Here is a 25857-nt window from a genome sequence, read left to right on the forward strand (position 1 = left end):
AAAGTCATAATTCTCCAGTTAGCAAACATCCATTCAGGCGCTTGACTTAACTAGTAGCTGGTTGGCTCAATAAATTTTTGAAGGTTTTCAGTAACATCTACAAAACAGGTAAGTATTTATGCTGCAAAAAGAAGGTAGAAGGTCAAAATGTGTAGTCTGGAAATATTTCAATCCATACAACCAAAGTTGTTTAAGCAGAAGTGAAAATGGGACAAATTCAAGATTAACAGGAGCACTTCGGACTAAATCTTTGATGTGAATCAAATTACCAAAAAGATGTATTAAAGTCACGTCTACAGATACTCCAGAAGCTTATAGGGATGAATAAAATCAAACTCATTACTGGATGACCTAAAAATTGCTGAATAAAAGACATAGCACGAGTGTTAGACCTGTCTGCCCTTTGAGTAGCCCTTCTGTTAATTATTTATTTTGTTCCCTTTTTGCCCCTCAAAACCTTTTCAATCTTTTTGTGTCCACTTGATTTTTGTGGTGTTGGCAGGGGTTAGATGCTCTTTTGCCCTCATAGTTTTTTTTTACCTGAGGCCTAGGTGCCTTTTCTGACTAGAGAGTTTGGGGCCCACAAAATGGTCGCCCTTAACTGCCATAACGGTCATCCCTAGACAGGACCAATAGACTAGAATAGGGACCTTCCAGAACCTTCTGGTCCCTTCTGGACCTTCTGAGGCCAACCTATAAAAGGTCACAGGCAGTGCAGCCATTTTGTCTTACCAGAGAGAGTCAGCTGGAGTACAGGCTGTAGCATAAGGTGGGGGTAGGATATCCAGAGGGTTGATCTCCCAGTGTAGGGACCCTTCCTTACTGCTTCACCACCCCTCTACCCTTATAGTTACTGACCTGACCCTGCCAAGTGGTATTCCTTAAGACCCTGGGCACCTGACCCGGTCCTAAGCCGAGAAGTGAGGGTTAGGACGTGTTGAGGGAGACTGAAATAGTGGAGAACTCAGTACATTGCCCAGTAGGAAAGCCCTCACTAGATTCTGAAAGTGTGATACCAGGAAGGAGGAAAGTTTGAGACTGAGGAGTTAACTCCTGTGACCTCCCCTTCTCAGTCCACCACGTGAGCTGGGGAACTAACTACCCCCCCAACTTTCCAACCGGACCCCCCCCTCTTGTACCTGTGGTAACGGACTGCCTTAATAAGAGTAGGGGCACGCCAGGAGGGAAGGTAGGGTCCGAGTGTCTGGGACAGGGCTCACAGGTGGTGTGGCCGAGTGGAGGAGACAGCCTTATTCTTCCCTGAGCCGGTGAGGACGATCGGAGGCTTGTGAAGGAAAAGCTCTCCCTAATCTGCGCAGGCTCGGTAGAGCGAATGCTGGTCTTGGAGCGAGGGCGGAGCGAAAGAAGAAGAATCGCCGTAGCTGAGCAGGCTCGGTCGTGGAGCCGCTAGTCACTCGCGCCTGCTCAGTCAGGCCGCTTCCCTCAAGGAAAGCAAAGTCAGCATCCAAAGAGGAAACGGGCGTGAGGCGAGCATCGGCGGCTCCCTTCAGCCTGTGTGGCTTATTTACCCCGCGCCAGCTCTGTCATCGAGTGGCTGGTCTGGCGGGTGAGGCGAGTCAAGCAGCGAACAGATCCTTGCCGAGACCCCTGGTGTGGTCTTTCCCTCCCCCGGCGATCCGAGACTTTGACCCAGAGGGCCCATCTCTGAGAAGTAAGGAGTGCGTGTTGGGGGAAGTTAAAGATTGGAGTACTACCGATCGAGGGGCTGAAGAGCGGTTCCTATCTATTGGTCTAACTAAGAGTGGATAATACCAGCCAGAAGCCTTCAAGACTTCCACAAGTGACCCGATCACACCAATGCAGATATTGAATGCTGCTTAGTGATGTGTTGATAAATAATCCTCTTTGTTTCAGGTCTAGAGGAGAGCTTTCATGGAACAGTAAAGTGGGGGGTTTTAGCCATTCCTTCTTGGTGCTGCAGGGGAGATAATCGGTATCAACCTTTCTCGGAGGTCCAAAGATTACCTGAGCTTACAAAGTGGTCAGACAGTGCTCTCTGAGAGCCCTTGTATTGAACCCTAATGCTTGTAAATTGAGTTGTGAGAACTCATCTCCAACATTTAGTAATTTGTAGAAACAATGTTGAAATGTGTATTTCTGTACTGACAAAGGTTATATAGTGGAAAGAGAGCAAAGTATTATTTTTATAAAGCAGCACGTATCTTCCTATAAAATTTTGGTGTAGTGTCCTTTTTGAGCGGATGGAGGTGATGTTACTGATGGGTGTGACGCAAACGTAGCACATGTACTTTGGAAATAGGCCTTGCTTCTTAGTGCCAAGCTACCCTATGTGACTTGGGTGTTCCCTAGGTCCAACATAATTGGTGTCTAGCGGTGGGATCTAAACTGTGTTTGCGTCTACTCTGAGGTAATAAAACCTTCCCCACAGGCCTACACCTGGAGTTTCCTCCTGGCGGACTTCCCAATTACTACTTTTACTTTTTCTAAATTCATTCCTGGTGGTGGGTGGAGGTAGCTTCAAATTGCCCCTTGTGAATCTATTCTTTTTGTGTGCTTGTCCCTACATTGCTTTTCAGCAAAATGGAATTTGCTCTGGAAGAACTGGACACTTATTCTGTAGCCCAGCTTAAGGACTTTTGTCAAAAGATGGGAGTTTTCTTTAAGCGTGGTGCCAAGAAGGGGGAACTCCAGACCAGTTTGAGGGCTTGGGTGGCAGCACATGGCGAAGGGAAGGAGGAGGAAGAGGGGACGGACCGGGACACAGTCATAGGGGTAGAGGGATTGTTCCATCCTGAGATGGGAAACCTACTTCCAGGACCGATGACCTACTCAAGGAGGGGTAGTAGTGTCTCCGGGGGAAGCTTGACCGAAGCGGAACTAACAGACAGGAGGGAGAAAAGGCAGCTGAAGTGGGAGTTAGCAAGATTAGAACAGGAGAGGGAGGAACAGAGGATGGCTCATGAGCTTAAACTAAGAGAGCTAGAACTCAAGGCCCAACAATTAGGGCCCTCCAACTCTCCGAATGGTGGCAGCGAAACAAGAGAACCAACCAGGGAATCCAGGCCCTACCTACCCAAGGACATAGTTGCCAGCTACAGCCAAGGGGATGACATTGCCAAGTGGCTGGCTGCCTATGAGGTCTCCTTAAGAGCCCATGGGATCCAGGAGAAACACTGGGGGGGGGTGGATTATATAAGTATATGCCTACCACTGGTCGGGACACCTTATTGGCCCTACAACAGGAGGAGCAGACCCACTATCCCACCATGAAGGTAGCGTTAATCAAAAAGTTTGGGCTAACCCCGGAAAAGTATCGCCAAAAGTTCAGGGGGGAGCCACAAGTTAAGCACCCAAAACTGGATGGATTTCCTGGACTATGCGAGGAAGGCATTGGAGAGCTGGGTACAGGGCAGCGAGGTGAAGGACGATGAGGGGTTATATGACCTTTTTCTTAAAGAGCATCTACTCGAGAAATGTTTTCCCGAGCTGCGCCAACACCTGGTGGACAGCAAGCTGACCAACCCCCGGAAGCTTGCAGAGGAGGCGGACATCTGGGCAAGTACCCGGGTGTCCTCAAAGGGGACTGGAGGGGATTCCCAAAGGGCCGGACAGGGCGCCCCTCAGAAGAAGGAGGGGGGAGAGAAAAAGCGTGAGTTCTCTAAAGGTCCCCAAAACAGTTTCCAGGGAAGGGGAACAGGTTTCACCCCTAAGGCTAACCCGCCCAGAAACCCTCATCCTGGCCAGAGCCAGCAGCCAAGGGTTGTCCACTGCTTCGAGTGTGGTGGTGTTGGACATTATAAGGGAGATGTCAAAAGCCCAAAGAGACCACCCCCTCCCACCGGAGGAAAAGCCCCGGGAGTAGCTAGTGTAGCGCTCGGGGAGGAGTTGCCCTTAGATAAGGGGGGTGAGTGGGCGGGTGTCAACTTAGTGTCCCTGGGAGATTGGGAGATGGTTCCTAAGATCCAGGTGCCCGCAAATACTACCAAGTATGGGCAATGGATCACCATCAATGGCCAGAGAGGGGAGGCTCTGAGAGATACAGGAGCCAGTATGACTATGGTAAGGAGTCAACTGGTGTCTCCAGAGCAGGTGATTCCCAATGTACTCCACCCTGCCGCGATGGCTGACAGCAGAATTGGCCACTACCCTGTGGCCGAGGTTCCCTTTGAGTGGGAAGGGGTTGCAGGTTCACTTCGAGTTGCCGTAAGCCCTGTCGTACCAGTCGATTGCCTGCTGGGGAATGACATGGAGCACAATGCTTGGAGAGAGGTGGAATACTGGACTCATTCAGAGATGCTGAGTACACCTGACTGGGCCTGTGTAAGCACACAGACTGCGACTGCCCGGAGGGGGAGTTCGCCCGGGTTGGAGCCTGGAACAATGGCCCAGCCCGCTGCCAAAAAGGGATAGACCCGAAGACGGGAGAAGCCTGCTTCGGCTTCCACGCCCCATGTGACAGATCGGCCACCTGCGGTGGTGAGCCAGGAGTCTGTGGAGGGGGAAGTAGTCTCCCTGGAGGACCTACCCATCCCTGCTGAGTGGCATGTGGAGGGAGGGCCTACCAGGGAGGAGTTCTGTAAGGGCCAGAAGGAGTGCCCTACCCTTGAGGGACTGAGGCGACAGGCCGAAGCCCAGGCAGCAGGGAGCGTTGCAGGGCACTACCACATTTACTGGGAGGACGGATTCCTCTACAGTGAACCCAAGGTACCTTTACCCGGTTCTTCAAGGGCCTTGGTAGTCCCTCAACGATACCGAGCCTTTCTGTTGGAACTGGCTCATGAGATTCCCTTGGCAGGACACTTAGGTCAGGACAAGACCTTTGCCCGGCTTGTCCCCCCCACTTTTACTGGCCTCAGATGAAAGTGGCGTCCGAAACCTACTGTCGGATGTGTATTCTGTCAAGCCAGTGGGAAAACAGGGGTGAAGCTGAAAGCTCCCCTGGAACCACTACCTGTCGTTAGCACCCCCTTTGAAAGGGTGGGCATCGACATTGTGGGGCCATTGGATCCACCCACAACAGCTGGTCACAGGTTTATCCTGGTTCTGGTGGATCACGCCACGCGGTACCCAGAGGCAATTCCTCTGAGGACTGTCACTGCACCAGTAGTGGCTAAAGCCCTGATGGGGATCTTCACGAGAGTGGGTTTCCCCAAGGAAGTTGTGTCTAACAGGGGGACCAACTTCATGTCAGCGTATATGCGGGCAATGTGGAAGGAGTGTGGAGTGACCTACCGGTTCACCACACCCTATCACCCCCAGTCAAATGGACTGGTAGAAAGGTTCAATAAGACCTTGAAGGGCATGATCAGAAGTCTGCCTGAAAGCCTGCGGAGGAAATGGGACGTCCTCCTACCCTGTTTGCTATTTTCCTACAGGGAAGTGCCACAGAAGGGAGTGGGCTTCATCCCCTTTGAGCTTCTGTATGGGCACCCTGTACGCGGGCCTCTCAGCCTGGTGAAGGATGGATGGGAAAAGTCTCCCAGGAAGCCTCCCCAGGATGTGGTGAGCTACATGCTGGCTTTCAGGAGCCAAATGGCGAAGTTGTGGAAGCAAGCTTCTGACAACTTGGAGGCCAGCCAAGCAGTAATGAAGGAGTGGTATGACCACAACGCTCACCCGGTGGAGTTGGAGCCTGGCCAGAAAGTGTGGGTGATGGAGCCTGGAGAGCTAAGTGCCCTCCAGGATCGCTGGACAGGCCCCTTTGAGGTGTTAGAGAAGAAGGGTAAGGCCACATATCTGGTGGACCTTAAGACCCCTCGACAGCCCCTACGGGTGCTACATGCTAATTGCCTCAAACCCCACCATGAGAGGCCCGAGATAATCTTGATGATGGTGACTGATGGAGGAGAGAAAGCGGAAAGCGAACCTCTCCCAGACTTGTTTTCGTCTCAGGAAAAGGATGGGTCGGTGGAGGGAGTGATTCTCTCCCCAACCCTCGCTCCTGAACAGCGGGAGGACTGCCGCCAGATACTGGAGCAGTACTCTACGTTGTTCTCCCTTGTCCCGGGAAGGACCCACCTGTGTACCCATGATGTGGCCAGAGGAGACAGCCCACCAGTGAAGTCAAAGACCTACCGGCTGTCCGACAAGGCCAGCATCCACGGTGAAGGTCCCAAGGTGCTGGAGCTAGGAGTTATAGAACCTTCCAGTAGCCCCTGGTCCAGTCCGGTGGTTCTAGTGCCAAAAGCAGCTCCACCAGGCACTACTCCAGAACTGAGGTTCTGTGTGGATTACCGGGGACTGAACTCAGTTACCAAAACTGATGCTCATCCGATCCCTAGGGCGGATGAATTAATTAACCGGCTGGGAGCTGCCCAATACTTTAGTACCTTTGACCTCACTTCAGGGTACTGGCAGATCTCCCTTACAGATGGAGCAAAGGAAAGGTCAGCTTTTTCCACGCCTGAGGGACACTTCCAGTTCTGTGTGATGCCCTTTGGGCTCAAGAACGCCCTTGCCACTTTTCAGAGGCTGGTGAACCAGGTCCTCTCCGGACTGGAGAGTTTCTCCGCTGCTTACCTGGATGACATTGCTGTCTTCAGCAGCAGTTGGGAGGACCATTTGCATCACTTGCAAGCAGTTCTCCAGGCCCTGAAACAAGCTGGCTTGACAATCAAGGCCAGAAAATTTCAGATTGGGCAGGGGTCAGTTGTGTACCTAGGTCACTTGGTGGGTAGGGGAACAGTGCAGCCCCTCTAGGCAAATATTGAGGCAATCATGGCCTGGGATCCCCCCCAAGACCCAGACTGAGGTCCGAGCTTAACTGGGCCTCGCAGGCTACTACCGTCGCTTCGTGAAGGGGTATGGCACTATTGTAGCGCCCCTCACAGAGCTTACCTCAAAGAAACAACCTCGACGGGTAGTCTGGACAAAGGCTTGTCAGCAAGCCTTTGAGAAATTGAAGCAGGCAATGTGTGCAGCACCGGTCCTGAGGGCCCCAGACTTCTCTAAGGAGTTCATTGTCCAGACAGACGCATCCGAACATGGCATTGGGGCAGTGTTATCGCAACTCAATGAAGAGGGTCTGGATCAGCCTGTGGTTTTCCTATCCAGGAGACTGCTTCCCCGGGAACAGAAGTAGAGTGCAATTGAGCGGGAAGCTTTTGCGGTGGTGTGGGCTCTGAAGACGTTGCGGCCATACCTGTTTGGCTCGCACTTCCTGGTTCAGACTGACCACCGACCCCTTTGTTGGCTGATGCAAATGAAGGGGGAAAATCCCAAGTTGTTGAGATGGTCCATCTCCCTACAGGGAATGGACTTCCGGGTGGAACATAGGCCTGGAGTGGACCACGCCAATGCAGACGGTCTCTCTAGGTATTTCCGCCTTAGTGATGAGGACTCCCAAGGGGTTGGGTAGCTCTCCCCACTTTCAGCTGGGGGGGGGCGCGTGTTAGACCTGTCTGCCCTTTGAGTAGCCCTTCTGTTAATTATTTATTTTGTTCCCTTTTTGCCCCTCAAAACCTTTTCAATCTTTTTGTGTCCACTTGATTTTTGTGGTGTTGGCAGGGGTTAGATGCTCTTTTGCCCTCATAGTTTTTTTTTACCTGAGGCCTAGGTGCCTTTTCTGACTAGAGAGTTTGGGGCCCACAAAATGGTCGCCCTTAACTGCCATAACGGTCATCCCTAGACAGGACCAATAGACTAGAATAGGGACCTTCCAGAACCTTCTGGTCCCTTCTGGACCTTCTGAGGCCAACCTATAAAAGGTCACAGGCAGTGCAGCCATTTTGTCTTACCAGAGAGTCAGCTGGAGTACAGGCTGTAGCATAAGGTGGGGGTAGGATATCCAGAGGGTTGATCTCCCAGTGTAGGGACCCTTCCTTACTGCTTCACCACCCCTCTACCCTTATAGTTACTGACCTGACCCTGCCAAGTGGTATTCCTTAAGACCCTGGGCACCTGACCCGGTCCTAAGCCGAGAAGTGAGGGTTAGGACGTGTTGAGGGAGACTGAAATAGTGGAGAACTCAGTACATTGCCCAGTAGGAAAGCCCTCACTAGATTCTGAAAGTGTGATACCAGGAAGGAGGAAAGTTTGAGACTGAGGAGTTAACTCCTGTGACCTCCCCTTCTCAGTCCACCACGTGAGCTGGGGAACTAACTACCCCCCCAACTTTCCAACCGGACCCCCCCCTCTTGTACCTGTGGTAACGGACTGCCTTAATAAGAGTAGGGGCACGCCAGGAGGGAAGGTAGGGTCCGAGTGTCTGGGACAGGGCTCACAGGTGGTGTGGCCGAGTGGAGGAGACAGCCTTATTCTTCCCTGAGCCGGTGAGGACGATCGGAGGCTTGTGAAGGAAAAGCTCTCCCTAATCTGCGCAGGCTCGGTAGAGCGAATGCTGGTCTTGGAGCGAGGGCGGAGCGAAAGAAGAAGAATCGCCGTAGCTGAGCAGGCTCGGTCGTGGAGCCGCTAGTCACTCGCGCCTGCTCAGTCAGGCCGCTTCCCTCAAGGAAAGCAAAGTCAGCATCCAAAGAGGAAACGGGCGTGAGGCGAGCATCGGCGGCTCCCTTCAGCCTGTGTGGCTTATTTACCCCGCGCCAGCTCTGTCATCGAGTGGCTGGTCTGGCGGGTGAGGCGAGTCAAGCAGCGAACAGATCCTTGCCGAGACCCCTGGTGTGGTCTTTCCCTCCCCCGGCGATCCGAGACTTTGACCCAGAGGGCCCATCTCTGAGAAGTAAGGAGTGCGTGTTGGGGGAAGTTAAAGATTGGAGTACTACCGATCGAGGGGCTGAAGAGCGGTTCCTATCTATTGGTCTAACTAAGAGTGGATAATACCAGCCAGAAGCCTTCAAGACTTCCACAAGTGACCCGATCACACCAATGCAGATATTGAATGCTGCTTAGTGATGTGTTGATAAATAATCCTCTTTGTTTCAGGTCTAGAGGAGAGCTTTCATGGAACAGTAAAGTGGGGGGTTTTAGCCATTCCTTCTTGGTGCTGCAGGGGAGATAATCGGTATCAACCTTTCTCGGAGGTCCAAAGATTACCTGAGCTTACAAAGTGGTCAGACAGTGCTCTCTGAGAGCCCTTGTATTGAACCCTAATGCTTGTAAATTGAGTTGTGAGAACTCATCTCCAACATTTAGTAATTTGTAGAAACAATGTTGAAATGTGTATTTCTGTACTGACAAAGGTTATATAGTGGAAAGAGAGCAAAGTATTATTTTTATAAAGCAGCACGTATCTTCCTATAAAATTTTGGTGTAGTGTCCTTTTTGAGCGGATGGAGGTGATGTTACTGATGGGTGTGACGCAAACGTAGCACATGTACTTTGGAAATAGGCCTTGCTTCTTAGTGCCAAGCTACCCTATGTGACTTGGGTGTTCCCTAGGTCCAACATAATTGGTGTCTAGCGGTGGGATCTAAACTGTGTTTGCGTCTACTCTGAGGTAATAAAACCTTCCCCACAGGCCTACACCTGGAGTTTCCTCCTGGCGGACTTCCCAATTACTACTTTTACTTTTTCTAAATTCATTCCTGGTGGTGGGTGGAGGTAGCTTCAAATTGCCCCTTGTGAATCTATTCTTTTTGTGTGCTTGTCCCTACATTGCTTTTCAGCAAAATGGAATTTGCTCTGGAAGAACTGGACACTTATTCTGTAGCCCAGCTTAAGGACTTTTGTCAAAAGATGGGAGTTTTCTTTAAGCGTGGTGCCAAGAAGGGGGAACTCCAGACCAGTTTGAGGGCTTGGGTGGCAGCACATGGCGAAGGGAAGGAGGAGGAAGAGGGGACGGACCGGGACACAGTCATAGGGGTAGAGGGATTGTTCCATCCTGAGATGGGAAACCTACTTCCAGGACCGATGACCTACTCAAGGAGGGGTAGTAGTGTCTCCGGGGGAAGCTTGACCGAAGCGGAACTAACAGACAGGAGGGAGAAAAGGCAGCTGAAGTGGGAGTTAGCAAGATTAGAACAGGAGAGGGAGGAACAGAGGATGGCTCATGAGCTTAAACTAAGAGAGCTAGAACTCAAGGCCCAACAATTAGGGCCCTCCAACTCTCCGAATGGTGGCAGCGAAACAAGAGAACCAACCAGGGAATCCAGGCCCTACCTACCCAAGGACATAGTTGCCAGCTACAGCCAAGGGGATGACATTGCCAAGTGGCTGGCTGCCTATGAGGTCTCCTTAAGAGCCCATGGGATCCAGGAGAAACACTGGGGGGGGGTGGATTATATAAGTATATGCCTACCACTGGTCGGGACACCTTATTGGCCCTACAACAGGAGGAGCAGACCCACTATCCCACCATGAAGGTAGCGTTAATCAAAAAGTTTGGGCTAACCCCGGAAAAGTATCGCCAAAAGTTCAGGGGGGAGCCACAAGTTAAGCACCCAAAACTGGATGGATTTCCTGGACTATGCGAGGAAGGCATTGGAGAGCTGGGTACAGGGCAGCGAGGTGAAGGACGATGAGGGGTTATATGACCTTTTTCTTAAAGAGCATCTACTCGAGAAATGTTTTCCCGAGCTGCGCCAACACCTGGTGGACAGCAAGCTGACCAACCCCCGGAAGCTTGCAGAGGAGGCGGACATCTGGGCAAGTACCCGGGTGTCCTCAAAGGGGACTGGAGGGGATTCCCAAAGGGCCGGACAGGGCGCCCCTCAGAAGAAGGAGGGGGGAGAGAAAAAGCGTGAGTTCTCTAAAGGTCCCCAAAACAGTTTCCAGGGAAGGGGAACAGGTTTCACCCCTAAGGCTAACCCGCCCAGAAACCCTCATCCTGGCCAGAGCCAGCAGCCAAGGGTTGTCCACTGCTTCGAGTGTGGTGGTGTTGGACATTATAAGGGAGATGTCAAAAGCCCAAAGAGACCACCCCCTCCCACCGGAGGAAAAGCCCCGGGAGTAGCTAGTGTAGCGCTCGGGGAGGAGTTGCCCTTAGATAAGGGGGGTGAGTGGGCGGGTGTCAACTTAGTGTCCCTGGGAGATTGGGAGATGGTTCCTAAGATCCAGGTGCCCGCAAATACTACCAAGTATGGGCAATGGATCACCATCAATGGCCAGAGAGGGGAGGCTCTGAGAGATACAGGAGCCAGTATGACTATGGTAAGGAGTCAACTGGTGTCTCCAGAGCAGGTGATTCCCAATGTACTCCACCCTGCCGCGATGGCTGACAGCAGAATTGGCCACTACCCTGTGGCCGAGGTTCCCTTTGAGTGGGAAGGGGTTGCAGGTTCACTTCGAGTTGCCGTAAGCCCTGTCGTACCAGTCGATTGCCTGCTGGGGAATGACATGGAGCACAATGCTTGGAGAGAGGTGGAATACTGGACTCATTCAGAGATGCTGAGTACACCTGACTGGGCCTGTGTAAGCACACAGACTGCGACTGCCCGGAGGGGGAGTTCGCCCGGGTTGGAGCCTGGAACAATGGCCCAGCCCGCTGCCAAAAAGGGATAGACCCGAAGACGGGAGAAGCCTGCTTCGGCTTCCACGCCCCATGTGACAGATCGGCCACCTGCGGTGGTGAGCCAGGAGTCTGTGGAGGGGGAAGTAGTCTCCCTGGAGGACCTACCCATCCCTGCTGAGTGGCATGTGGAGGGAGGGCCTACCAGGGAGGAGTTCTGTAAGGGCCAGAAGGAGTGCCCTACCCTTGAGGGACTGAGGCGACAGGCCGAAGCCCAGGCAGCAGGGAGCGTTGCAGGGCACTACCACATTTACTGGGAGGACGGATTCCTCTACAGTGAACCCAAGGTACCTTTACCCGGTTCTTCAAGGGCCTTGGTAGTCCCTCAACGATACCGAGCCTTTCTGTTGGAACTGGCTCATGAGATTCCCTTGGCAGGACACTTAGGTCAGGACAAGACCTTTGCCCGGCTTGTCCCCCCCACTTTTACTGGCCTCAGATGAAAGTGGCGTCCGAAACCTACTGTCGGATGTGTATTCTGTCAAGCCAGTGGGAAAACAGGGGTGAAGCTGAAAGCTCCCCTGGAACCACTACCTGTCGTTAGCACCCCCTTTGAAAGGGTGGGCATCGACATTGTGGGGCCATTGGATCCACCCACAACAGCTGGTCACAGGTTTATCCTGGTTCTGGTGGATCACGCCACGCGGTACCCAGAGGCAATTCCTCTGAGGACTGTCACTGCACCAGTAGTGGCTAAAGCCCTGATGGGGATCTTCACGAGAGTGGGTTTCCCCAAGGAAGTTGTGTCTAACAGGGGGACCAACTTCATGTCAGCGTATATGCGGGCAATGTGGAAGGAGTGTGGAGTGACCTACCGGTTCACCACACCCTATCACCCCCAGTCAAATGGACTGGTAGAAAGGTTCAATAAGACCTTGAAGGGCATGATCAGAAGTCTGCCTGAAAGCCTGCGGAGGAAATGGGACGTCCTCCTACCCTGTTTGCTATTTTCCTACAGGGAAGTGCCACAGAAGGGAGTGGGCTTCATCCCCTTTGAGCTTCTGTATGGGCACCCTGTACGCGGGCCTCTCAGCCTGGTGAAGGATGGATGGGAAAAGTCTCCCAGGAAGCCTCCCCAGGATGTGGTGAGCTACATGCTGGCTTTCAGGAGCCAAATGGCGAAGTTGTGGAAGCAAGCTTCTGACAACTTGGAGGCCAGCCAAGCAGTAATGAAGGAGTGGTATGACCACAACGCTCACCCGGTGGAGTTGGAGCCTGGCCAGAAAGTGTGGGTGATGGAGCCTGGAGAGCTAAGTGCCCTCCAGGATCGCTGGACAGGCCCCTTTGAGGTGTTAGAGAAGAAGGGTAAGGCCACATATCTGGTGGACCTTAAGACCCCTCGACAGCCCCTACGGGTGCTACATGCTAATTGCCTCAAACCCCACCATGAGAGGCCCGAGATAATCTTGATGATGGTGACTGATGGAGGAGAGAAAGCGGAAAGCGAACCTCTCCCAGACTTGTTTTCGTCTCAGGAAAAGGATGGGTCGGTGGAGGGAGTGATTCTCTCCCCAACCCTCGCTCCTGAACAGCGGGAGGACTGCCGCCAGATACTGGAGCAGTACTCTACGTTGTTCTCCCTTGTCCCGGGAAGGACCCACCTGTGTACCCATGATGTGGCCAGAGGAGACAGCCCACCAGTGAAGTCAAAGACCTACCGGCTGTCCGACAAGGCCAGCATCCACGGTGAAGGTCCCAAGGTGCTGGAGCTAGGAGTTATAGAACCTTCCAGTAGCCCCTGGTCCAGTCCGGTGGTTCTAGTGCCAAAAGCAGCTCCACCAGGCACTACTCCAGAACTGAGGTTCTGTGTGGATTACCGGGGACTGAACTCAGTTACCAAAACTGATGCTCATCCGATCCCTAGGGCGGATGAATTAATTAACCGGCTGGGAGCTGCCCAATACTTTAGTACCTTTGACCTCACTTCAGGGTACTGGCAGATCTCCCTTACAGATGGAGCAAAGGAAAGGTCAGCTTTTTCCACGCCTGAGGGACACTTCCAGTTCTGTGTGATGCCCTTTGGGCTCAAGAACGCCCTTGCCACTTTTCAGAGGCTGGTGAACCAGGTCCTCTCCGGACTGGAGAGTTTCTCCGCTGCTTACCTGGATGACATTGCTGTCTTCAGCAGCAGTTGGGAGGACCATTTGCATCACTTGCAAGCAGTTCTCCAGGCCCTGAAACAAGCTGGCTTGACAATCAAGGCCAGAAAATTTCAGATTGGGCAGGGGTCAGTTGTGTACCTAGGTCACTTGGTGGGTAGGGGAACAGTGCAGCCCCTCTAGGCAAATATTGAGGCAATCATGGCCTGGGATCCCCCCCAAGACCCAGACTGAGGTCCGAGCTTAACTGGGCCTCGCAGGCTACTACCGTCGCTTCGTGAAGGGGTATGGCACTATTGTAGCGCCCCTCACAGAGCTTACCTCAAAGAAACAACCTCGACGGGTAGTCTGGACAAAGGCTTGTCAGCAAGCCTTTGAGAAATTGAAGCAGGCAATGTGTGCAGCACCGGTCCTGAGGGCCCCAGACTTCTCTAAGGAGTTCATTGTCCAGACAGACGCATCCGAACATGGCATTGGGGCAGTGTTATCGCAACTCAATGAAGAGGGTCTGGATCAGCCTGTGGTTTTCCTATCCAGGAGACTGCTTCCCCGGGAACAGAAGTAGAGTGCAATTGAGCGGGAAGCTTTTGCGGTGGTGTGGGCTCTGAAGACGTTGCGGCCATACCTGTTTGGCTCGCACTTCCTGGTTCAGACTGACCACCGACCCCTTCGTTGGCTGATGCAAATGAAGGGGGAAAATCCCAAGTTGTTGAGATGGTCCATCTCCCTACAGGGAATGGACTTCCGGGTGGAACATAGGCCTGGAGTGGACCACGCCAATGCAGACGGTCTCTCTAGGTATTTCCGCCTTAGTGATGAGGACTCCCAAGGGGTTGGGTAGCTCTCCCCACTTTCAGCTGGGGGGGGGCGCGTGTTAGACCTGTCTGCCCTTTGAGTAGCCCTTCTGTTAATTATTTATTTTGTTCCCTTTTTGCCCCTCAAAACCTTTTCAATCTTTTTGTGTCCACTTGATTTTTGTGGTGTTGGCAGGGGTTAGATGCTCTTTTGCCCTCATAGTTTTTTTTTACCTGAGGCCTAGGTGCCTTTTCTGACTAGAGAGTTTGGGGCCCACAAAATGGTCGCCCTTAACTGCCATAACGGTCATCCCTAGACAGGACCAATAGACTAGAATAGGGACCTTCCAGAACCTTCTGGTCCCTTCTGGACCTTCTGAGGCCAACCTATAAAAGGTCACAGGCAGTGCAGCCATTTTGTCTTACCAGAGAGAGTCAGCTGGAGTACAGGCTGTAGCATAAGGTGGGGGTAGGATATCCAGAGGGTTGATCTCCCAGTGTAGGGACCCTTCGTTACTGCTTCACCACCCCTCTACCCTTATAGTTACTGACCTGACCCTGCCAAGTGGTATTCCTTAAGACCCTGGGCACCTGACCCGGTCCTAAGCCGAGAAGTGAGGGTTAGGACGTGTTGAGGGAGACTGAAATAGTGGAGAACTCAGTACATTGCCCAGTAGGAAAGCCCTCACTAGATTCTGAAAGTGTGATACCAGGAAGGAGGAAAGTTTGAGACTGAGGAGTTAACTCCTGTGACCTCCCCTTCTCAGTCCACCACGTGAGCTGGGGAACTAACTACCCCCCCCCCAACTTTCCAACCGGACCCCCCCCTCTTGTACCTGTGGTAACGGACTGCCTTAATAAGAGTAGCGGCACGCCAGGAGGGAAGGTAGGGTCCGAGTGTCTGGGACAGGGCTCACAGGTGGTGTGGACGAGTGGAGGAGACAGCCTTATTCTTCCCTCGCCGGTGAGGACGATCGGAGGCTTGTGAAGGAAAAGCTCTCCCTAATCTGCGCAGGCTCGGTAGAGCGAACGCTGGTCTTGGAGCGAGGGCGGAGCGAAAGAAGAAGAATCGCCGTAGCTGAGCGGGCTCGGTCGTGGAGCCGCTAGTCCCTCGGGCCTGCTCAGTCAGGCCGCTTCCCTCAAGGAAGGCGGAGTCAGCATCGAAAGGGGCGTGAGGCGAGCATCGGCTCCCTTCAGCCTGTGTGGCCCATTTACCCCGCGCCAGCTCTGTCATCGAGTGGCTGGTCTGGCGGGTGAGGCGAGTCAAGCAGCGAACAGATCCTTGCCGAGACCCCTGGTGTGGTCTTTCCCTCCCCCGGCGATCCGAGACTTTGACCCAGAGGGCCCATCTCTGAGAAGTAAGGAGTGCGTGTTGGGGGAAGTTAAAGATTGGAGTACTACCGATCGAGGGGCTGAAGAGCGGTTCCTATCTATTGGTCTAACTAAGAGTGGATAATACCAGCCAGAAGCCTTCAAGACTTCCACAAGTGACCCGATCACACCAATGCAGATATTGAATGCTGCTTAGTGATGTGTTGAGAAATAATCCTCTTTGTTTCAGGTCTAGAGGAACAGTAAAGTGGGGTTTTTTAGCCATTCTTCCTTGGTGCTGCAGGGGAGATAATCGGTATCAACCTTTCTTGGAGGTCCAAAGATTACCTGAGCTTACAAAGTGGTCAGACAGTGCTCCCTGAGAGCCCGTGTATTGAACCCTAATGCTTGTAAATTGAGTTGTGAGAACTCAACTCCAACATTTAGTAATTTGTAGAAACAATGTTGAAATGTGTATTTCTGTACTGACAAAGGTTATATAGTGGAAAGAGAGCAAAGTATTATTTTTATAAAGCAGCACGTATTTTCCTATAACATTTTGGTGTAGTGTCCTTTTTGAGTGGATGGAGGTGATGTTACTGATGGGTGCAACGCAAACGTAGCACATGTACTTTGGAAATAGGCCTTGCTTCTTAGTGCCAAGCTACCCTATGTGACTTGGGTGTTCCCTAGGTCCAACAACAAGGGAGCGGGAACTCAACTAACTTTTAGTTTTCTTGACACAGGATGGGTCTAGAGAGTAGGTGCTGGTAGAGGTAATTCCAGAGAGGAGTACAGAGAAAAACATGCCAGAGGAAGGAAAAAACATCTTTGTTTCATCACAATCTAGGTTAAGAGAAAACTCGTCGTCCAGGGTACCTAACTGGGATAGGTGGACTGAACAGACCTCTGGCCTCCCAACCCATGGGGTCGGAATTCGCCTCGGAAGTGTGAAGGCAGAGGAACTTGCACGGTCTTGTGGCTGGGATAGGGTTGGCGAGGCTGAAAGCCCCTTCTGTAGTCGCGAAAGGGGCAAAAGGCAGACTGTTGACGTGTGGGCACAAAGACTTGGCCGTAGCATGTCCATGAGAATGGCATCGATCTGTCACCGCCTATGAAATCGCTCTGCAAGCAAGTTGGTCGTGTCGAGACCACAACGGATGGCAAGCTTCGCTGCATCTCCCCCTTCTGACACTGCTTGGGAAAGGATGGCCTGGGCCTCCTCCGGGACCTGCGGAAGTACATGAGCAACTGTTGCAGTACTCACTGATTGCAATGCACAGCTGGTGGAAAAATTCTTGCCCCAACTATGCAGCCTCTTGGATTTCCTGTCCAGGGGAGCTGAAGGGAACGTGCCACGGGATGTAGAGGCTTGGACCACCAAGCTCTCTGGGGTAGGGTGGGTAGTGAGGAACCCTGGGTCACCTGGAGCAGGGCAGTGGTGACGAAAAACTGTCCTATTTACAGAAGCACCTGTGCTGGGCTCAGACCAAGTGTCCAGTAGGACATCTGTAAGGGCCTCATTCAAGGGCATCAAGGGTTCTTAAGAGGAGGCACCAGGCTGCAGGACCTCCCTCAAGATATTAGTTTTGAAAGCGAAAGAAGGGAGCTTAAGGTCCAGGACCTTAGCCGCCCTGCGCAACTCCATAGCAAATGACGCTCACTTCTCCATAGCCATAGTGGGAGAGAAAGCATGCCAGAATCTGGAGAGGTGTCCAGTATACTGGCCTCAAGAAATCCCTCATACCAGTCTATTTCCTGATAAGGCTGGTCTTCTAAAGGGGCCAGGGATCCCTCCCAATCTTTTCCCACTCCTAGCCCCTCAGAATAAGGCTCAGGAAACGACCTAGAGGTTCTATTGGAGCCAGTCGACACTACTGGCTCGGAGTCATTGAGGATCAGAATGTGAGCACCAGCGGCGCCAGGAGAATCGGTGTCAGGGCTGGCGCTGGGGGAGGTTGAAATAGCATGACCTGCACCAGACCAGATCCAAAAGGGGGATATCAGCATAAGACTCAGAACTGCCACCACGGAACTCGATGGAGCCCCCTCTGACCCCATTGGGCCAGAAGGCTTGTCAGGTCACCCAAAAATTAGGCGCACAGCCTCATAGAACTCAAGGAGTTGGATTGGAGTCGTCTGGCTCCCAGGAAAAATCAGCAATGCGTGGAGCCGACCCGGGAACAGGATCCAAAGAACGGGGCTTAGAACGCTGAGACTCCTCCGTCATGTTGGCCGACAGGCAAGGAGAAGTCAAAGCACTTAGCAGCTAAGCTGTGGAATTCTTTGCCTTCCCAGATTCGCAGTTTGGACCGTCTGTTGGATTTCAGGAAAGCTATTAAAACTTTTCTGCTCCCCTCCGTCTAGCTTTCACTACGCATCTGTTGACCGAGCGTCTTCCGGTTTGGTTTCCTGCCTCTTGGTTTCGTCTGATGCTGGCAGCGCCGGGACGCCTCTTTGCTGGGGCAGCTGCGCGCTATATAAATTCAGATAACATAACATAACACTTCAACTTCTTATGTTTCTTGCACCTCTTATCCAGAGTGTCCGGATGATTTCTAGTGGGACTAAGAGGACTTGGGACTCATGGAGCAGTGCCCGGACTTTCCTCTCAACCAGGACCGTGAACTAGATCTCCTAGGAGTTACGCAATGCGGGGTCATCTGTCTGGTTGCAAGTAGCTTTTAGGACCGCTTCCTCAAAGCCTTCGGAGCCATGGCCCAAAAGTCAGAGCACAACTCCGAGTCGTGGTCGCGCTACAGGCACCACAGGTAAACCAGGTGCGAGTCCGTCACTGACACAGCGTGGCGACAGGCGCAGCACAGTCGGACACCCAGAAGTCCCCTTAGATATGATAGAAGAAACCTACACACCAAAAAGGGGGTCGACAAAAGTCCAAAAAAGCCGGTCAAAAAGTGAGGGTAGCTCTGTACATGGATGAGCCCTGGACTGGTAAGAAAGAAAATAACTGATGCCAGTGTGCAGAGATCACCACTACGGCGCAGACCCTGCCAACATCATGCATAGCCGAGCTACGCCACCTACTGGCGCGCAGAAGTTTTGCTAGAAGAAAAATCTCCTGGATCCAGTCTGATGCCCGGGAAATTCAATGGTAAGGAATCTCTAGCTAGATGCCTCTGTCAGATGCATTGTGACATCAGCATAAAATAGACATGGATATTGCCTCTTCATTCAGCTTGGGAGGGGGACATTGTGTTTGTGCTAAGGCTTCTGGAACATCAGAGATGTTATTGACCAATACCTGGGGAGAGAAAATGCAACCCCTACTCTGCACATTCAGGGTGTTTTTTTGAGGGGGGAACAAAGTTCCATTCTCCCAAGCTGCAAACAAAGGCATGAGTGCTTAAGGAGTTCAATTATCCATTGCATAAAAAATGTTGGGTCTGTCCGTGCAAAAATCTTTCTACTTAGTGTATTTCTTGACTGTCCTCGTCTCATCTTGGCTCCTGCCAGAGAAGAATTCCATAAATGAGTGCGTTATCCAAGAGAATTTAATAGCGCGTGGCCTTGAAAGTTCAACCTCAGACAGTGGGATTAATTAACAAAATGATGACCGCTGTGTGGAGAAAAAGCTTTTTTTGTGGTAGTACAACAACTTCTGCCCCATCAAAACATGAACTCCTGCCACCCAACATGTGGACCGAGCCAAAGCCCCTCTCCTGGTGTGCTCACATAATTGTCTGGCAATGTCTGCGCTGTCAAGCCAGACCATAAAAAGGATATGTATGGGTCTGTGATCACTTTCTACAAAATCACCTACTTTCAGTTCTATTGCTGTACACAAAGTCCTGAAGAAACAATGGCACTTACTAGATGTGTTAGTCGAAACTGATCACTTAAACATCTTCTGTATATTGCTGTCAAATTACATCTTTCAAGAATAGATTCCAGAGTTTTCCCAGTTGTATTCATCTTAATTCTAGGAAAGTTCTGTGTTGGTACTCTCCATATTTGTTCTTAAATATTATTCCGGGGATGGTTTAGATTTATCTAAGGTATTCTTGCATTAATGTTGCCTAACAGCACAACTGAATGGCTAGGATAACTATTCTGAAATGTTTCAAGCAGTCTCACTAAAAACTTGAGTCATCAAAAGGAGGCCCTGGTGGCAAATCAATAATTTTACCAGCACAACCGGGCTTAGTGAAATTTCATGACGTGCCTACCCCCCCATTGCTAAAGCACATATTAGCAGAATGAGAAACTTAAAATTGCTAAGACAGATTCTTTGTGTTTATCAGTCAAGGAGCGTAGATATCCGGGTCATGAGACCCTCTCCCCCACCAAAGAGCAGAATTATTTCCCTTATACAGACTTTATATTGAATGATTTACAATAACTAATGCTTCCAGTTATCAGTTTATACTGATTTTTACAGATAAATACAGACAGAATACAATGTCTTTCCTGTCTGTATTTATTTTTACAAGCGAAAAAATACTGAAAATGGTGCTTCTTGTGAGAAACTCTGCATGCTGTCTTTCATGAATTCTCAACAGCTGAGCAGGCAGACAACAATGAGGGTTAAAATACAGGATGAGATTTCCTTGAATACAGGTATAGGTTAACATATGTTTGTAGCATGATGCTAAAATTTACCTGGGAGTGTTTTCTTTTGTTATACGTGGCTGCTTAGTTTGCTAAAACGTGATAGGCATCCATGTTCGAGTGCATGTTGAAGTTATATAAATGCAGAAATATACATTTTTACAGCTACATTTATTCTTGAAACACAAACTAAATATAGATAAATAAATACCAATATTAAGTACCCCAAAAAACTATGGATAAATACAGATTGAAATGTAAAAAATATATATCATAAAACCCGTAGCCCTTATAATAATCCATCTCTATTTAAGCAATAATACTAAGTTTCCTTCAGCGCTACTATTCCCGTTCCATTCTTAACCACTTCCTGCTTTAACTCTGTCCATTGCCTATGTACAGCTGCGAAATTGCATGTCATTATATTCAATGAACTCTCATTAGGGACTGTACAATCTCCGTACAGGAACATCTGGGGATTATTTCCGCCACTAGCCAAATCCAGTTGTGGTTATTCCATCTTCCTTTTAACTATTGTTCTCTTGAGAGTTAATTTACCGTACATGGTCAGTTTTTGTGATGGCGACTTTATGTGCGAAATTGTAGCACAACTACATTGTCCACTATGCTCAAATTCATCGTATTTATATTTTGTTTTTCAATATCACTCATTGTGTCCTCTATCCTAAGCTCCATCTGTCTGGTCACCTCTATCACATCAATATCTAATTCCTTCTAACGTAACCCTGGAATGGAAATTGCTCATGCCTTATTTCAACTTTTGTTTTCTCCAGCTTCTTACAAAAGCTTTCTGATGCAATCTCCTTTGATGCTATGATCATAAGTCCATCAACGGAATGTAACCAATTGAAGATTCCATGTCAATTAATTGTTATCATCTGCAGTAAACAGATCTTATATAGGGCTATATTTTTACCACACAGCTCTCAGCCAATAGGGGAGTGTAAAGGTAACACCGTTATTTACTTTCTATTTTCTCTCAGACCTTTCTTGGTGGCACACTCAAAGAACTCATTTAAGCCAATACCTGATCCCCAGTCTTAACTCATTTTATATCAAATATTCACCCGACTGAGGTCTGGGTATTTTTTTGGGGTACAGATCTAACTTTAATTGTTGCCGCCTCCCCTATTAATGCTGTAGGAGTCTTCTCGCCCTCTTCAGGTCAACCCACAGCTAGAGGTGCATCCTTTAGATCATTCACCTTCAGTTTTTCATTGGTGAAAGACTTGCTGCATTCGGGCCTCTTATCTGGAGACATTTTTTATTGTTCTTAAAAACATCAAATGTAATTTCCTTGGTCCTTTCTTTGATAATGTTATTAGTTGTTTCTTCATTAACTACTTTCGACTTATTTCTCGGATTTTATTGCTAGTTTTAAGAAAATTCGCAATGTACAATTCATCTTTTCCTTGTTCTTTTTACTCCTGCATATCTCACTTTCATCACAATACTCTTCTACACTTTTTCCCTCATTGGCAATGGCTTAGGCTATGTTATTGTATCCTCAACACATCCATACCCCCCCCCCCACATCTACTGCTTCCAGATTACCATCATTTGACATCACCAACAAGTGTGGTCTTCTCTCTTTTTTCTTGTTGCTACAGTAACCTATTCATGTTCTTCTTCCTCATCTTTTACCTGTGATGAGTTCAAAGTTATACGGTGCTTCAGTCTTTTGCTTACCATTGTTCTTTCTATTATGCCTCGTTTGCAAGATTAACGTTTGTAGAATCAGAGTCAGCATGTCCCATTAAGCAGAAGCCCCTCTCTTGCCACCAATGACGAGGACAGAAGAGCCCCCAATAAGTCCAGAAACTCTCCCCAAAGACATTTTACAGCAAATAGCAACAGTAGAGGTAGCAATCCGTATGAACATGGTAATGCCCAACACAGGAGCGCTACAGAATTGTACATGTCAGACGTTAGGAGCCTCTTGAGAGGTCACAAGCATGACAGGCAACTTGCGGAGAGAGACTTGCAGAATTTTTGTAAATTTGCTGGCTTCTACAATGTAGCTAGGTTACAGTACTGTAAGCAAGAAGGTTGTCAGTGGCATGGCCTCCTACACAGCTGCTTACGCACAGGTTGGCCTGCCACAGGACTCTTCCGCAGTGCTCTTGCCCACAGAATTTAATGAACAATTCTAGGATACATTCCAGAAACGAAGCACATTTTCATCAATCCAAACTGGTTTACTTCTCAAGCTAGAATTGAACATTAGTCAACTTCTAAAAACCTACAATCCTTAGGCATATGCCAATCAATAAACATATTTTAAGGTATTGAAAGGGCTGCAATAAGATCCTGCTGAGATTCATGATTTGATCAATCTGCTATTTTTCCCGTTGTTACATAACATTCTGAAAGTTTAAAATAAATGCCTTAAGCCCCCTTCCTCTGCTCAGGCAGGACTTTTGATTGAAAACCGCCTCCTTCTAATAAGTCTACACATTCAGGCATGAGGGATCAGTGAGTTAAGAACTTTCTGTGACATTTAACAAGCTCTGCAAGTCTCGTTGCAACACCATCAAGGTCAATTCATTATTTCACCTTTTTTAAGTTAATAAACTGATTAGAAACAGGAAGGATTAAGTGCTATATAAAAAATATATTTTTGACTCCGTGAGATAATGGAGATACACAGGTTTTCTTTCCCTGCAGTGCGACCGAAGAGAGTTCCATGAGTTTGACTACAACGAAAATCTGAAAGTCTTTACATGGTGGTTCCAAAAAAGAGTGAGAGACATGCAAAGCAACAGGATTAGAACACTTGTGTACCTGTATACTCCTGTGTAGCATCTAGTGGATCAATCCAGATAGTAATACTGTCTCCTCGAACCTCTTTTCCTTCTGGTATTGCCTTCATCACATCATCAGGAATATTTCCATCCCATGACAGGGGCTCGTGCTCATCTTTCACAACTTGTTCTTCAGAATTGATCTGCAAATAAAGTCCATTGGTTCTTAATCGAATATCTTTTTACATCATAAAATTGCTCAAAAAGGAAAGTAGAAGCTTAACTATGTAAAGCGCCACACTAACTCGTAACACATGGTTTATTGTTACATTAGTAATTTTTTGTGGAAAAGGAAATAAACAAGATGGACAATGTAAACAGTTAGGGTTCTTGCAGGCAGTTATTCAGTCATATTTTATTATAAAATTCCGTAATTTTTTTTAAAGCAGCAGTGCAAAAAATAGTGCCTGGCACAGGATTTTCAGGGAATTAAAATGTCATGTTGGAATCTTTTCCACTCCATAACTCTTCTAGATAAACAGATCAAGATAGAAGGCAACATAGCAGGAGTCTACTAGGAGGGGGCGCACTGCTGAAGGTTTACAGATGCGTGCAGAAAAATTCCTATGGGAGTTGTTCATGGACCGTGGGCAAGTAGGGGGTAGATTATAAAAAGAGGCTATATTTTCGAATTTATGTTTATTTAATGCAGAGATGGAGACTGATTTTAATATAGATACCATCATCCCACAAACATCTCCCAGAGTCGATGCAAAAAAGCAGAAAACTTTTGAAAATCACTGACAGCCTGCAGGGGCAAGAGTAGAGAACACTAAGGTGAAGGAAACAATGAAAAGTGCAGAAATTATAAGGGATAAGAAGAGGTCAATAAAAATGTGATTCAAACAGTAGAATAAAGGGCAAAAGGACAGAACAAAAGGATGAACCAATAGGGGAGAGGATGAGTAAGGGCTGATGGCAGAGGAGCAGGATAAGGGTAGGTAAAGAGATGGGAAGCAGAAAGGAAGGATAAGATATAGGAAGAGTGTTAAGGGAAAAGAAGTAGGAGAAAGGGAAAGATCAAGGAAAAAGATTAAAATGTACGCACTAGAATATACGCTGTATGTTGTGGAGTCTGAGCAGCTGGTGTCTGTAAAATGTACATTCAAGGCGCTGAGTTTATTTGAGAAGTAGACCTGTCTCCCAAGTGTCGCCAAGGTTTAATATTTCGATCTTTGTGACCTTAGTCTGTAGCGTCTTTGTGAGCGTAATCTGTAGCTTCTTTGTGAGTGTAATCTGTAGCTTCAAACTGCTCACCCTCTCTACCCAAGGCCTGTAATCTGTAGGATCAATCCTTTTATCAATGAGTACATCCAAGATCCATTAGGAGGACAAGCTTGCAGCAAAAACTTACATCCATTATTCTTGAAGAAGCTATAAAAAATGAGTTTTTGATGTACCTTGCTGAATATCTTCCAGTATGGTAAGCATATAGCAAACAGTCACATTTAAAGGACAATCTCATCATGGAGGTAATTTGAGATACCATTGGTGATGGATTCAGTTATGTCACTGAACCGGCCATAATATAATATACGAGTTCATAAGCAGTGTAGGGCGGGGGCACAAGTTATAGTTAGCTCGACAAACAATAACTACAGAGTTTCAGTTGCTTTGAGTTAAAAAAAAAACACGTTATGATTGATAATGTCGCCTAACTATAAGATTCTTTAACTTTTGTTTTTTCAGTAATTTGTAGTTTTTTTTTTAATGTAACTTAGTCTTTTTCATTTACCCAACAATAAAATCAATTTAATCCGTTTTCTTCCAGTGAATTGCTAGAGGTTTTTTAACGTCAAGTAAAATCTAAAGTTAAACAAGTTAATTTTGCATCTTAATTTTGTAGTGAATCTACAGCAGTATCCTTTAATGTCACAACATATTGATTTTATTTCTATTTTCACTTTCTACGGCCCCGCAGTAGTCACAGGGGACCACTTCAGCCAATGGTAGGCCACCACAGACGTTTGGTGTGGTAGATTTACTTCCTGTTTCGGGTCCCGCTGGAATACGGCAAGATCGATGGAAAAAAAAACACGTTTTGTTTAGTAAGAAAAAGCTCATTTTATTTAAGCTTGAGCCTACAGCTTTCCTTATTGGGTCGATTAATGAAGACCCTTGAGAATTTTTTTGGGGTAAAAATACCCTATTTTTAAGTGTTGTGAACCAGCGGTGTTACTATGAGATGAGACATATGGCACACACATGAAAGACATCTCATTGGTTGAAATCAATTTCTTGTTCCTTCTGTACAACGATCCTACTGTGTTACAGAGCCACTGCTGTACCAGCATGTATTATACAAAAACAGGAATTTATCAACATTAATAACTTAACAGAAGAAGTGTCTCTTACTAAGCACTCGCAGTTGACCTCTAAGCATGCACCACACCTATTTCCATGTTTCATGCAATTCTCATCTATTCTGTGCCAGCCAAGTTTAATTTATCTTGTTTGTTAGTTGACCTGTCTATGTGTTGCTCTATGTCTGAGAAATGCTTATCGGTTCACATAACACTAACAACCAAATGTTCCAGACACTCAGGGACAGATGAATAGTGTTATTCTTTCCTGTCTTGTAATAGGTCAATGTTCAAGGCTTGCTGAAGTCTGCAGGACATTCTGCTGAGCTATGTGTTTTTACATAGAAAGTCCCTGATTAGGCCTGAATTGATTTATGTATGAAACTAATGAGGGAAAGACAAGAAGTCAAAAATTAAGAAATCCAAAAGTAGTAATCTCTCAGGGACATGCATAGCCACATCCTTTCAAAGATGTTTGCACCCAAGGTGATATTTGTTGTTTTACCACTCATCTGTCTCAATTATAACCAATGGTGTCTTTTACACACAAATGTTCCCGACACTCAGGGACAG

At 48.5% G+C, this 25857-nt stretch overlaps 1 protein-coding gene across 1 annotated transcript in view; it reads right to left on the reverse strand.

Moving 5' to 3' along the window:
* BPNT2 (3'(2'), 5'-bisphosphate nucleotidase 2) overlaps positions 1-25857 on the reverse strand; it is a 111322-nt gene that overhangs the window by 21667 nt on the left and 63798 nt on the right. The window contains exon 2 of the mRNA XM_086965770.1: positions 22962-23124. Within this exon, the coding sequence (XP_086821896.1) occupies positions 22962-23124 (163 nt within the window). The remainder of the gene's footprint in view (positions 1-22961; positions 23125-25857) is intronic.

Source organism: Lissotriton vulgaris, chromosome 4_1, assembly GCF_964263255.1.
Source record: "Lissotriton vulgaris chromosome 4_1, aLisVul1.2, whole genome shotgun sequence".
Taxonomy (NCBI): Eukaryota; Metazoa; Chordata; class Amphibia; order Caudata; family Salamandridae; genus Lissotriton; species Lissotriton vulgaris.